The 14,592-nt window shown below is 48.5% G+C and overlaps 1 protein-coding gene across 2 annotated transcripts in view; it reads left to right on the top strand.

The window, feature by feature from the left end:
* Positions 1 to 14,592, top strand: part of LOC144773603 (F-box/WD repeat-containing protein 7-like) — a 376,720-nt gene that overhangs the window by 244,042 nt on the left and 118,086 nt on the right. The window contains exon 5 of one of the 2 annotated variants that reach the window (XM_078658744.1): positions 5,700 to 5,841. In XM_078658744.1, the coding sequence (XP_078514870.1) occupies positions 5,700 to 5,841 (142 nt within the window). The remainder of the gene's footprint in view (positions 1 to 5,699; positions 5,842 to 14,592) is intronic. The other variant, XM_078658743.1, reaches the window with a different exon arrangement.

Here is a 14,592-nt window from a genome sequence, read left to right as displayed (position 1 = left end):
CGGAGTCTCGTCTGCATAGGAAATGATGCTAAGGCCAATGTGTTCTGACTATGTTGGCTAGGGGCATCATGTAAGCGTTGAACGGGGTGGGGCTGAGGGATGACCCTTGAGGAATACCACGCACAGTGCTCTTGGGTTCCGAGGTGAAGGGTGTAGGCGTATACTCTTGTTCGTCCTGTGAGGAATGATGGGATCCATTTGAGGGTGTCTCCCTGGATCCTGATGCGGTGAAGACTCTTGAGTGTGTGGTGTTGAGGGGTCGAGGAGGATCAGGGCCGCAGTTTCCCTCTGCTCAAGGAGGGTTCAGAAGTAAATGGCAGCGATCAGGGTGATCTTGGTGCTGTGGTTGGCGTGGAAGTTGGATTGGGAGGTGTCCAGCAGGTTCGTTCCAGGTGGTTGGTGAGTTGATGGTTGATGGCCTTGTCAAGGATTTTGGCAGGGAAGGGGAAAAGAGAAATGGGGCGGTAGGTTTTGAGTTTGATGGTCTCGGCGGAGAGTTTCTTGAGGAGCGGTCTGACTTCTGTGTGCTTCAATCCATCGGGGAAGGTGGCCATGGTGATGGAGGTGCTGAGAAATTCCCCAAAGTGAATGGAATTCATGGTGGTTGTAGTGGTCCTGGGTGGTGAGCTGCTCCCATGTGGTGCACAGGTGGTTGTGGGTGCAGTCTGTCAGTGTGAGGAGGTTGTAGAGGTCAGTAGTTTGGGGTTTGAATTTCCTGTAGATGGTGTATATTTTCTTGTAGAGTGGTCCGCCTGGGAGTTGCAGAGTTCCTGAGAAGGGGTCAGCGTGTTCTCTGTGGCTGATGGGCATGCAAACTCTCCGACGATGCCAAAGAGTTCCTTGCTGTGGTTGGAGCTTGATTTGATGCTGTCTGCCAGTGCGCTTCTTTTCAAGTCTTTTAGGTGTTGGTGGGATATGTTGAGGGCTGATTTGAAGGTGGCTCGAGCTATGAGCGCTGCTTCTGCACCATCATCTTTCTAGCCTTTTGCAGCTGTGCATCATTGTCCTTAGTTCTGGTGTATACCATCTGGCTTGTTTGGTGGATGTGCTGGTCCTGGCTGGCTTGATGGTGGCAGCTCTATCAGCGCAGTTGGTGATCCTGGCAGAGAAATTCTGGACAGCTTGTTCATGGTTGGTTGCGGAGTGGGGTAGGGTGGTGTTGAGCGCATCCGTCCATTGGGTCTTGCTTACATTGTTCTAGTTGCGATGGGAGGAGCTAGGAGCCCTGGGGGATTGTGCATGGCGGTCCTGCGATGGTGAAGTGGACGATGGCATGGTTGGTCCAGTTGAGTTTGGTGACATGACTGTACTTGACTGTCACTGGCCGTGAAGATCGGGTCGACCGTTTGTCCTGCGCGGTGTGTGGGTTCAGTGATTAGTTGGGTGAGGCTGATGTTGCTCATGCTTTCTAGGTGGTTGGTGGAGTTGGCTTCTTTGGGGTCATCGAGCTGAAAGTTGAGGTCGCTGAGGACGATATAGTGCTTGGAGTCACTGGTGAGTGGGGTGATGAATTCGGAAATGGTGTTGCAGGAATCGGGATGTAGTCTTAGGGGTCTGTAGGCGATGGTGCCTCTGGTCGTCATTTTGTTACATTTGACTGGCTTTATTTTTTTGACATTTTGTCAGATTTGTTTCAGAATTTTTCACCTGATGTGAGGTATGTCACCCAAGAAACGGTCTGGTTTCAAACCATGTGGGGCTGGTTACAGGGAAATGCCAGTTGCAGACCCCCATTTGGTGTGTTTGTGGTGCTTTGATCAGGATCACAACACCAAGTCCTGTGATGACTGCTGTGTCATGCATCCTAAAGAGCTGAAGGTGTGATCCTTCAAGCTGCTCGCTGCCAGACGTCCATCGACTCCAATCCTCAAGGTCCTGGGACCATTTGCAGAGCCCTTCCCGAATGTCGTTGTCGCACTCCAGATTGTCAGTGAACTTGGGTGAGTCATACAAACATAAGAAATCTAAGACGTCCAAAAGGTGTTCCGAAGTCTTTAGACGAGACGAGGTATCGTCTGCACTTCAGGCCCCGTGAGTTGGCAGACCCTGAATCCAGGGCGGCTCCACGCCTCTCCAATTTTCCCACTGCACACCTGCCCTGTTAAGAGTTCTATGAGGCCATGTGCTTCATATTTGGGTGGCCTGGCCCCTGTGCAGCACCTTCATGCCCCACGACGCAGGAAGATCTTCTACTGGACCCACGCTGGTGCCTTGGATCCCATGCTGGATCTGTGTGTGTGTGTGGGGGGGGGGGGGGGCTTTTTGCGTGACTGAGACCTTCCTCTGTGCCCACTTCAGTGCTGGCAACACAGCCCCCATCGTTATTCCTAACCCCGATACGGAGCCGGATTGGCTCTGGCCATGCCTATGCTCCCTGGAGCAGAGCTAGTGCCTTATTTGTTTGATAGGCCTGGAATGAAAAACAAATGGGATGAGTATATGGAATATGCCACTCGAGTGGAGTTTTTACTTGAGCGTCTGCTTTCTCACCACGAATGGTCATGGCTGCCCCATTGAGAAAATCTCACTGGGAGCCCTCCTAGTACCTTAAAAGGGCGCATGGGGACTGATTCAATCTCATACTCGCCAACTTAGCGTTGCCAAGCCGCGTGCAAGAGAAAACTCTCTTATGCGGCGGTTGGTGGATTTGACTGGAACTCCACATTACAAGAGTAATGTGGAGTGGCCAAAACTTCACGAACTCCACCAGAGGAGCAGAATGTATCACCCACCCCCTAATAATGTCTGTATCACTTGTTTTCCTGTCCGTGAGACCTTTGCCTTCCTCTCGCTACTATTTGTAGTGTCTGGGTGAATCAGTGTGTCCCCTTGAACCTTATGGATGAAATCGTGTTTTTCCACACCCTGTCATGTGTTTTTCTAATGGAATTATGATAGCAAACATATCTGTAGCCTATTCCTTTCTTGAGATTCTGGCGCTTTTTTCCTGCACTGGGATTGCAGCAAAATTCTTTTTCAAGGCTGTCATTGGACAAATGTGTGTGCATTTAGGCGATACTCAAGGGCATCTCAGTAGTGCGAAGTGCATGTTTTTGCACTTTCCTTGTTAATTTTTCTTTGTACTTGAAATGCCAGATGACCACTTTCCTTATGAGTTACAATATTAATGTTTTCCCCCTCATCTGGCAGTTCTTCACAGAAAGTCGTGAAAGCTCGGATGGGGTCTAATTCTCTTGCAGCTGAGCAGGTCCATACGTAATAGGTATATTTCTTGCTCCACCCAAGTAAATCTTGAAATTAGTGTGAGAAAGGGCCTCTTTGCATGGTTAGCGCCCCACGTTTAGCTTGGTTTTGATGTGGTTTGAAATGTAGTGCACAGGGTCCCTAGCAACGTGGTACCCTGTGCCAGTGTTCCTTCCGTTTAACAAACCCCCAATTGGTACTACTACCCTCTGTTAGTCCCTAGTAAATTCGACCCTGGGTACCCAGGTCCTGTGATCTGAAGAGGGTCCATGAGGATCCCACTCATTGGGACCATTTCACTGCCCTTGCAGCCTGCATGCCCCTGTGAGGGAGAAAATGACATGCCTGGGTGCCACGCCAGCTAGCACTGCCTGACAGCATGGGTAAGTCACCCTTTTAGCAGGCCCCACAGCCCTAGGGCAGGGTGCACTTTACTATAGGTGAGGGCATATCTACATGAACAGATACGCCCCTACAATATTGGGCACCATTTCCTAATACATTAAGTGCCATTGAAGCCATAGAGAGTACATGGGCTGGAAACTCGACAACTCTACTTCCACAGCTCCATTATGGCTCCACTGAAAATAAGAGTAATTGGTACCAAACTAATCCTTGCAATAAATCCACGCTGATGCCAGTTTGAGATATATTGTATCATGTACCCAGAGGGCACCTCAGAGGTGCCCCCTGAATCCATACATCTTGTTCGCGCTATATAAAAACTTCAAATAAATAAATAAATACCAACCCTGGCATGGTCTCTGACCGGCTGTAGGCAGCCAGCTACCACCAGACATGATTCTGGACCTCTGGGTGGAGAGCCCCTGTTCTCTGTGACCAGAAACAATGCACCTTCTGTGCAGAGGTGTCGTGCATCCTTCCCCAGGATGGGCCAGCGCTCAGAGGTAAGCCTTTGTAATGCGATCCCTAGCCTCTGTAATGCGATCCCTAGCCTCTGCTGCTAGCAACAGGTAGCAGCCCCTTGTTCACACCCCGACTTTGGGTGGGAAAATTCAAAAAGATAGGAGGTGTGCCCATCTCTGCCAACCCCACCCCTAGGGTGGGGAGAAGCGAGGTGAGGTACACATTTCAGTCCCTGCCATCTTGAAGATGCGGGTTAGGGATATGCTCCCTCCTACAGGAGGGTGGCTTAATAGAGGGTGTAGACACCCCAGGTGAGGTGCCCATTGTCTCTACCTGCTACTCCCGTAAATGCCCCCTAAATTTAGTTATTAGGCCGCTCCCCTAGACCTGGCCCCCAGATCTGCAACAACCTAAGAAGAAAGAAGAGCCAGAAGACGATAACTGCCTTGGCCCCCAGTTCTACTGGTCTGTCTCCTGCTTCGACAACCATGTGACCGGTCTTGCAACAGCAACCTCTTAAACCCCTGGGAAGACTGTGGCCTTCAACATGAACTCCAGTCTCCCATGGACAGCGGACCTGTCCATAAAAAACAACTCCAAAGACTGGGTCCAGGCAGATCCGCGTCCCCAGCCCACTTTGCATCTGACACCCACGGCCCTAGTCTGAGTGGCTCACCTGTGCAGTGAAGTCTATCCAGAGATCCTGATCTTGTGTTCAGCGTTAGCTGATCATTCCTGAACTCCATGACGGTGCCTGCAGTGTGAATCCAGAGGCTCCCCACATTGAAAGGCACCCTTGCACCTGAGATCCTGGGCCTTGGCTGGCAGAACTTGCAGTGCCACTACAACCCCTACATCCAAACTTACTTCTCCTGTTGCTGGTCTTCCTCTTGCAACCTCCGATGCCACCCCTGCGCCTCTTTACCGTCAGAAAGAGCCTCATTGAAAACCATTGGGCGCCCAACGTCGAATTTGCATCCTGCTCCCGGGCACCCGTGTCACTGGTGGTGTATTTTTGGTGCTGCTTTGAAAAGCAGAATTCTCTGTCCTCACTAGAACATAGATGGCAAATGCCAGCTCTACAGTCTTTTGTGTACCTCATCTCATCAAGATACCTGGAAACCACCCATATAGTTGTGTACACCATACACTAAAGTGTCTGCTCTTTGTAATGGCTTCGGGAAGTACAGATTAATTGCATCGCCTGTAATGTAACACAATTTGCCTGCTGATGTCTCTAATTCTGGTGAACATTTTCTCCTTCTCCCAATTTTTTTGTTGTTGTTGACAAAACCAATGTGCACTTTTCCTTTATTGGCAGGCTACACACTTTCCATTGTCACCAGCATCAAGAACAGCAATGTTCTAATGAATAAATAACAGAGAGGCTCATATCAATCCTAGGAATGAAAAAAGTATTGTGTGCCACCAGATTAAAGTCTACTATTATTTCCCCAGCAGAGCAGACTCCCAGAGTAGGAAAATGATAGGGTTTAGAAGAAAAGTACATAGGTCTGTTTGTGTAAATTTACAAGGAATGTGTGCTGGTGCCATTGATGGATGATGTACACAAGTGTTTTTTCCTAAGTAAGGATGTGATCCTCATCTCTCCTTTCTAAATCCTTGAGTTTTAGGTCATTAGCACAATGTATAAACACTGCCACAACGTTTGGGGACCTGCGAAATGCCAACCACCATGGGCATCAGCGTCGACGAATCCCTTCCATCGCCCCTCCAGCAGAGCTGCAGGACTGGCTGCGAACCTTTCAGGTATGCTGTGCTTATGCATTACTCGCTACTTAACATTCTGATAATGCAGATTTCTTATTACTACCAAAGTACAAAACACTGTCAACAGTGTATTAGTTCTACATTTCCCAGCAGCATCATAAAACTAACCTTACCTCTTTAATATTACCAAAAACACTGGGAACACGCCAAGACAGACTTCTCTACATGATGTTGTCCATTGCCGTCCAACAGATACGAGTTAAATAGATGGACTCTGCTCATTCTTGCTATGAGCAGTTAGTGGATGCTCTATACACTCCCATCTTCTGGAATGCGCATTTGTAAATGGCATGGGTGCAAACCCTCCTTTTGAAAATACCTGGTCCCATCTAATCTTTGTTTTTTTTAGCCCTCTGCCCTGGACAGAAGTCGTCAATGAAGCTCAGTGACTTTAATAATTATCTTCCACCGGATGAGAGGCTCTTTTGAAATAATATGAAGACATTCTGTAGTCTTGGACCTTGTGCACCCTTTGATCTTCCTCCAAGTAGCACCCTCTTGAACATTTTCATGGACCAAATTAGGAGGCCAGGAACTGAAGTTTGTTGCTGATGTGTGGCGTGGAGCTAGTCTCTGCAGGTATGTTGGGCTTTTCCCCCACAAACATTTGTGAACGAGGCAAAGAATTCTAAAATTGATCCTGGCTTCAACATTTAAGCCATCGGAGAGATTTCAGAACAGGTTTGCTGTGGTTCCACATAAGTAGGTTAAGGCACATTCTTGCTGTCTGGCTTTGCAGCTTATCCATATACGTTTTTTGGGTAGGAAAATGGTATTGATGTTTCAGTAGTTGAGGCGAGACAAAAAGAGTGCTCCAGTCAACTTCACATATTACTTGGTTTGGAGTTCAGGTGTAGTATTTTACAGAGTGGGTAGAGCTATAGCTTGAACCATTTTACCACAGCATTGAGTTTTAGAGGAAGCAACAGTTTAGATTTAGCATACCCCAGGTTAGGAGCTTTTGGTGTGATTAAAGGGCGGTATTGATACAAGGCCACTTTCTCTACGTCAAATGATCGCAGCAGGTATTTCAGTGACTTAATCATATGGAAAGTTGTTCTTCAGTGTTTTTTTTGTTTTTTTAGTAAGAGATGCATATTACATTTTCTGTACTGAATAATCAGCTAGCTTTACATGAAACCAACATACTCACAATTCATGTAGTAAAGAACTAAGCTCACGCACATCATTTCTAAGAACAGTATGTTTCAGCCTAGCAATAACAATGGTCCCTTGAGTTTTCTACCATACCACGGATCTAGGGAAATACTCCGCGATCTAGTTTCTCGGGAAGATGATGCTTACGATTGCTAGCATATGCCTGCCACTTCGTATCCTGGAGGTGCTACATCTCTTACATATTTATTAAGCAATATTTTACTATTAATTACTATTGTCTAGTTACTGCTCATTGTGGAATGACCTGGACTCGCCAGAACAGGTATTCGACCACCAGATGTTCAGTTCGCCTCAGCTTGTACTTCAAGGGGTCTAAGTGTCCTCTTTGTCCCTATGTTTCAGGAGAGAAGTGTCCCATTCCATTATGCGGGATCTGCCACTACACCTATTCTAATGTAGAATTAGAGTTGTTCCTCCTCTTCTGCCTATCTTTAGAGTTCAGCATCCCAGTGTTGTGACTGTTGTTCACTGCTACTCTTCCACAGCATGGCTATTTTCGACTTATCAAGGACTAAGGCAAGGTTGTCACACCATGTTTTTGTGTCCTTGTTTCTTGTTGGTAGTCCTAGAAGGCCACCTTAGGGTTGCAGGCAATCACGATGTCAGTCACTTGACTCGTTAGGGTAAACAAATGAGTCCTGGGTGAATCGAACTTGTGGCAAGTCCTCAACATGCACACATATAGGACTGGCCCCAACCATGCCACACCTAGTCATGTCGAGGCTTAGGGCTCGTGCTAGTACAAGCATCTGTGATGCACCTGCCCAACTCTTTGTTGAGCGTCAGTGATTTAATCCGAAGCATTTCAGGTTTGAAGCACTTTATACGTTTTCACAGCTGAGAATGACTAGCGAATACGAGCCGGATCTTGGATTCCATATCTGTTGCCCCTGCTAGCTTTGCTTAGCTCAAGCTGTCACTTGGCTATCTGCCCGACTCATTGCGTTTAAAGATCGTTTCTTTGCTGACCATTCACTTTTGTGTATTCTGCACGTTGCACCACAGTTTCAATGCTTAACCTGTGCTCCTTGTCAAAGGGAAGTCAATTCCAAGTATGTTGATGCTTCTTGATCCATCTTCAAATTTCCAGAATACTGCTCAGTTCGATCTGGGGGAGACCTTTGTACTCCTGTCCATGGTGACATCAGTGGAAGAGAGAACGCGTCTCTCTGTCTCTTAATAATCCAGGATTGATCCCCATCTCTCTCTGTCTAGAAGTTCATGTTGATCTCAAGAACTCTGTGTTAGGCAGGAGTTTACTGAAACACAAGTCGTTGGGTTCACATATTAAGGAGTGGTGAGAGCTTTCCACAATGTTTGGCTTAGCAAGAAGCCTTACAGCCTGCCAATTTAGTAATTCTTATATATTTTGGTCCTTTATGCTGGAGATCAGTGTTTCTCCTAAAAAAACTCAAAGCTCCATTAGGGAAATATGTTGGCTAACTACCTTTCCTAACATCTTTACTTCTTCCTGGATTTATCAGTATCTAGCTTGTGCAGATTAGCACAAGTGTCAAGTAAAGTTAAACAGTTTTGTGGTCTGGAACCTAGGATATGTTGCTTTCGTTGATGGCTAAAGTTACAGCTGCATGTTTGACAGTGCAGCCTTTACCCACTATATCACCAGTATTCCGATTTCAAATAAATGATGCCTAGGAACATGTTAAGACAAGACCAACTAATAATTCCTTCCCAGATTTAGAATGTAATCCAGTTTTTGGATAGACTACATTTCCGGGTTCCTCCACTGAACTTTTACATTGGTAATAATTGTTAGAGACTAAGCAGTGACATTCTTCTGTCTATTTTTGGAGGCTCTTAAGACATTTCGCTCAGCCTTTCTCCAACTGTAGATTTCATACACCAACATTCTATGTTACATCATCTCTAGAGGGTTCCACTGGTGGAGCAGTGGATGACATGAAAAGCATAATAACCAAGATACTACTACATTGTTCATTCTTGTAAATTGATTAAAATATTCATGCCCAGATTCGGTTTACAGGAGCCATCCAGTGTAGAGATGACAAAAATACAGTTCTCTTTGCTTGGTCCAGCTCTAACAATCCCTAACAGTTCTTTGTCTGATGTCAGCTGCAGTCATGTGATCAATTATGATATCATTCACTGTGTGGCTCCTTTAGTAATATTTAGGGTGACTGAATATGATCTGAACTGGGGTGGCGAAGTGAGCTAAATAACGATCATGGATCCAACCCAGATCATTGACTGGGGGTGAGTGCCTGAAAAGTTTCAGCGCTCCGTCCATCTCCTTGTGCTGACTGAATGTGATTACCCAGGGCTCCATTACAATCTGCAGTTGATGACAGAAGGAATTGAGTCCTTGTAATCAATCAAAACAGTTACTGATTTTTAAAAGTTTCCATTATTCTGTAGCTACACCCATTATCCCACCCCTGAACAGGACACCTGAATATATCAAGTGCCAACTGGAGTACTGGTGTCAGTGCTTGTTTTTCTGCTCCTCGTTGATGCGGTTGTGCAGCTTTTTATTTGCCTCACTGAAATAATTCAAAAGCACTTCAATAGCGACTATTTAAAATGCCTTCGCTGAAGGGTTCAAGGATTGAATTTTGTTGCAGATTCTGCAAGATAATATCCTGGTCAAACCCACATAACATCTGCATGTGGTGTTTGGAATTGGATCGCAACGCCACAGAATGCAATTCCTGTATCTTCATGAACCCAAAGGCCATCAGAAAGCAGGAGGCCAAGTTATTTTTACCTAAATACCTTAAGGAGACACATAATCGCTCTTCTGTCATCTGTGTAGGAATGCTTTACTAAAAGATCTACTCATAACAAGTTTTGGCAAAGCAAATAGATCTCGCCTGTGTCAAGCGTCAATAGAGACAGCAAATAGTGTGAAAGCAACGTAAATAAGAAGCTGTATGCCTGTGTTAAAAGGAGGAAAGCACATTGCAAGTCCAGGAATAATACCGAAATGCTTATAAAATAAAATAAATAGTGCCTTGCAAAAAGACCAGGAAGAACACATGTACTTGTTCCATGCTCCATGGAGGAGCTAAGACCAGAAAGGAAGGGAAACCTATGGAAACTAAACAGTCAAAGGATAGGAAATCAGAGTGACAGCAAAAACAACAAATGATATGCTTAGGGAAGGTTTTAAGATGTCTGTATTGTAAACAATACGTCTCGCAGTACAGCACATGCACATGCAATCTGTAGGCGAGCCCTAAAAAGTTAAAAAAGTAAAGAAGGAGAAGTCGTTTCACATAATGCAAACCTCTTTCTCATCATTGGATAACATCCTAATACTGAAAAAGGTGAGATTGGAATTTCTGGCCTGATTAGCCAGCCTTGAGCAAGTTGAGGCCTTAGACTGGCTTTGCTGGATGTTTTCAGGATGGCTCCTGTACCCACTGTGCCCACCCCCTTGAAACACCCAGGAGGGAACTTATTCCTGGGGGATTTGATAACTTCATCCGCTCCATCCCCAGTACTTCCAGAGACGCACCCTAGTAATTGTCGAAGACTTTAAAGACTTCGTACTCTGATCAGAAGCAGTATTGTTGCAGGTACCACTAATCGAGCCGATGACTCCTTTGAAGCCATCAAGTTCAGAGGAAGTTATTTATGTGGCGAAAGAGAAAGTTAAGGCACATTTCAACAATGTCCCCTTGGCAGAGTCTACTCGTAGGGTTAAAAGGTTTACCACCATTCTACTGTCCCACCTCACAATTCACCCCGCGGCATGATTTTTTCTCTGGGGGAGTAGGAGGATCTCCCACCTTTCCAGCACTTGGGAAACAATAACATGGATATATGGGTAATCCAGCAATCTACAATGAAAGCCCCCTACCCTTCTTGTACCTCCCCCGTGACTTCCCGCCTTCTACCATGAGATACTCTCTGACCGAGATGAAAGCATTCCCCTGATGAACAAAGGAGCCATAGAGGTGGTGCTTCTGGAAGAAAATTGCTTCCTTTATTTCCTGGCCCCCAAGACGGATGAAGATTTGATACCCATTTCGAATCTTCCATCTTATGAACTTGTTCATTCGGCAAGGCAAGTTTAAGATGCTGTTCTGGAGTTAGGTTCTGCTGACCCTAAATGTGGTAGATTAGTTGGAGACTAAGCATTTCCAGGGTGCCTACTTCCAGGCCTCCATGACCACAGACCGGGTGGATTGATGGGAGGACTCCAGTTCCCTGGCGACGCGGCACATTTATTCTTGAAAGTGCCGGTGATTACAGCAGCTTCACTCCATGGTCAGTAATTCATATATTATCTTTCTTGGACAACTGGCTAGTGAAAGTGGAGTAACAGATACTGGTCAGAGAACACATTGAGTAGGTGTTTTCTCTCCTCCACAGCTTGGGCTGTATCATCACTGCTCAGATGTCTGACACTCTCTATCTCAAAGGCAGACTCCCACGGGGGCTTTTCTGGATACAACCTGCATGAATGCCTTAGCTCCTTCCCAGATAATCATGGATATTTGGTAGATGATGCCAAGGTTTCAGCCTCACACTCAGATCCCAGTTCTTTAAGTCTCTATTCTGCTTGGCTTCATGCCCTTGTGCGTTCTGTTAGTGTCACGTGACAGATGGAGGCCCTTCAGTGATACATGAGGATGCAGTGGCACCACCATCAGGGGAGCATCATCAATCAATCATAGCATTTGTAAAGTGCACTACATACCCGTGAGGGTCTCAGGGTGCTAGGGGGGGAACGCTGCTGCTGTTTGAAGAGCCAGGTCTTGGGGAGTCTCCTGAAGGTTAGAAGGTCTTCAGTCTGCCGTAGGCGGATGGGGAGGGTGTTCCACGTCTGGGCGGCGAGGTGGGAGAATGTTCTGCCGCCGGCGGTCACTCTTCGGATGCGGGGGACAGTGGGGAGGGCGCAGTCTGCAGAGCGGTCTGGTGGGACTGGTTGTAGAGGCCGAGTCGGCTGTTGAGGTACGCTGGTCCGGTGTCGTTGAGTGCCTTGTGTGCGTGGGTGAGGAGCTTGAAGGTTATCCTCTTGTTGATGGGGAGCCAGTGCAGGTCTCTCGAGTGGGGTGTGATGTGGATGCGGCGCGGGATGACGAGGATCAGGCTTGAGGAGGCGTTCTGGATGCGTTGGAGCCATTTCAGGAGTTTGGCCGGGGCTCCTGCATAGAGTGCGTTGCCGTAGTCCAGTCTACTGCTGACGAGGACCTGGGTGACGGTCCTTCTAGTTGTGGTGGGGATCCACTTGAAGATCCTGCGAAGCATGCGGAGGGTGTTGAAGCAGCAGGAGGAGAAGACGGCGTTTTCCTGTTTCATCATGGAGAGTGTGGAGTCGAGGATGACCCCCAGGTTATGTGCGTGGTCGGTGGGTGTAGGGGGTGCTCCTAATGCCATTGGCCACCAGGAGTCGTCCCAGACTGAGGGGATGGAACCGAGGATGAGGACCTCCGTCTTGTCCGAGTTCAGTTTCAGACGGCTGTTCCTCATCCAGTCGGCGGCAGCCTTCATTCCTTCGTGGAGGTTGGTTTTGGAGGTGTGGGGATCCTGGGTGGAGCGAGAGGATCAGCTGGGTGTGGTCAGCGTAGGAGATGATGTTTAGGTCATGCCGTCTGGCAATGTGGGCGAGCGGTGCCATGTATACGTTGAACAACGTTGGGCTGAGGGAGGGTCCTTGGGGTACGCCACAGTTGATCTCGGTGGCTTTGGAGCGGAAGGGGGGGGAGGCGGACGCTCTGGGTTCTCCCGGAGAGGAAGGACGTGGTCCAGTCCAGGGCCTTTGCTTGCATTCCGGCGTCGTGGAGGCGTGCTTTTAGTGTGAGGCAGACCGTGTCTAAATCGGTTGACATGTTCAGGAGGACCAGGGCCGCGGTTTCTCCGTTATCGAGCAGGATCCTGATGTCATCGATGGCGGCGATGAGGGCAGTTTCGGTGCTGTGGTTGGTACGGAACCCGGACTGGGATGGGTCCAGGATGTTGTTCTCTTCGAGGAAGCTGGTCAGTTGTTTGTTGACGTCCTTTTCGATGACCTTCGCCAGGAACAGGAGCAGGGAGATGGGTCGGAAGTTCACCGTGGTATTCTTGAGTAAGGCGTTTATCTCTGCGTGTTTCCAGCTCTCCGGGAAGGCCGCTGTCTCGAAGGAGATGTTGATGGTTTTCCGGAGGTTGGGTGCTATGGTGCTTTTGGCTTAGTTAAAGATGTGGTGTGGGCAGGGGTCTTCTGGGGATCTGGAGTGGACGGTGTTCATGATCTTGATGGTGTTGTCGTCATTGATGTTGGTCCAGGCAAGCAGGCGGTTGGTGCGGGTGGTGGTCGTGGGAGCGGGGGTTCCAACGGTTGCCGGGGTGCTGACGGCGTCAAAGCTGTCTTGGATGTCTGCAATCTTGCAATAGAAGAAGGTGGCCAGTGAGTCGCACAGGTCTTGTGACGGTGGGATGTCGTTGGTGTTGGAACTGGGGTTGGAGAGTTCCTTCACGATGCTGAAGAGCTCTTTGCTGTTGTGTGCGTTGTTGTCTATGCGGTCTCTGAAGGTGGTCCATTTGGCGGATCTGATGGGTTGGTAGTGTCGGTGGGTGGCCTTCCTGTGGGCTGTGTAGCTTTCCGGTGTTCTTTCGCGGGTCCAGTTTTTTTCCAGTTTTCGGCAGGTTTGCTTGGAGGTCTGGAGTTCTTCAGTGAACCAGCTGGCTCTCTTGCTGGTGTAGGTGTTGGAGGGTTTCTTGAGCGAGCCGAGGGTGTTGGCGCAGTCGTCGATCCATTGTCTGAGGTTGTGTGCTGCGGCGTCGGTTGGGTCTGCGGGTGGACTCTGGGTGAGGGCGGTGGTTAACTGGTCCTCGGTGATCTTGCCCCAGCTGCGGCGAGGCATCATCTGGGTGCGGTGGTGGGTTTCCGGAAGGTGAAGTGGATGTAGTGGTGGTTGGTCCAGTGGAGTTCGGTGGTGCGGTCGAAGGAGACGTGGGTGCTTGCTGAGAAGATGGGGTCACGCGAATGGCCGGCGGAGTGAGTGGGTGTTGTGACGAGTTGTCTGAGTCCGAGGTTGTCGATCAGGGTGGAGGTGTTGGAGTCGTTGTTGTTCTCGATGTGGCAGTTCAGGTCCCCGAAGAGGATGTAGTCCATGGAGGTGAGGGTGGGTGTGCTGATTAAGTCGGCGATGGAATCACTGAACTGTGGTCGTGGTCCGGGGGGTCTGTAGATGAGGGTGCCTCTGAGGGTGGTGTTGGGGTCGGTGTGGATCGTGAAGTGCAGGTGTTCGGCGGTGCTGAGGGTGTCGTCGGCGTCTGTCGAGATTTTGAGGGTGTTTCTGTGGACGATGCCAATTCCTCCACCTACTCCGTTGGTGTGGTCCATGCGGGTTATCTTGTAACCTTCTGGATGGCTATGGCGATGTCGGGCGCCGAGGTGGGGGTCAGCCAGGTCTCCGTCAGGAAGGCGGCGTCTGGGGCGTTGGTGTAGAGTAGGTTCCAGAGTTCAACGGCGTCTTTGCGGGCGGAGCGAGTGTTGAGCAGGATGCATCTGAGGAAGTTGGGTTCTTTGGTGGGTGGGTTAGCGGGCCGGATGCTGGTGAAGCTTCAGCTCAGGCAGGA

This window comes from Lissotriton helveticus, chromosome 8 (assembly GCF_964261635.1).
Source record: "Lissotriton helveticus chromosome 8, aLisHel1.1, whole genome shotgun sequence".
NCBI classification, from domain to species: domain Eukaryota; kingdom Metazoa; phylum Chordata; class Amphibia; order Caudata; family Salamandridae; genus Lissotriton; species Lissotriton helveticus.
The sequence above is the reverse complement of the archived record's forward strand: the minus strand, read 5'-3'. Positions and strand labels throughout refer to the sequence as shown.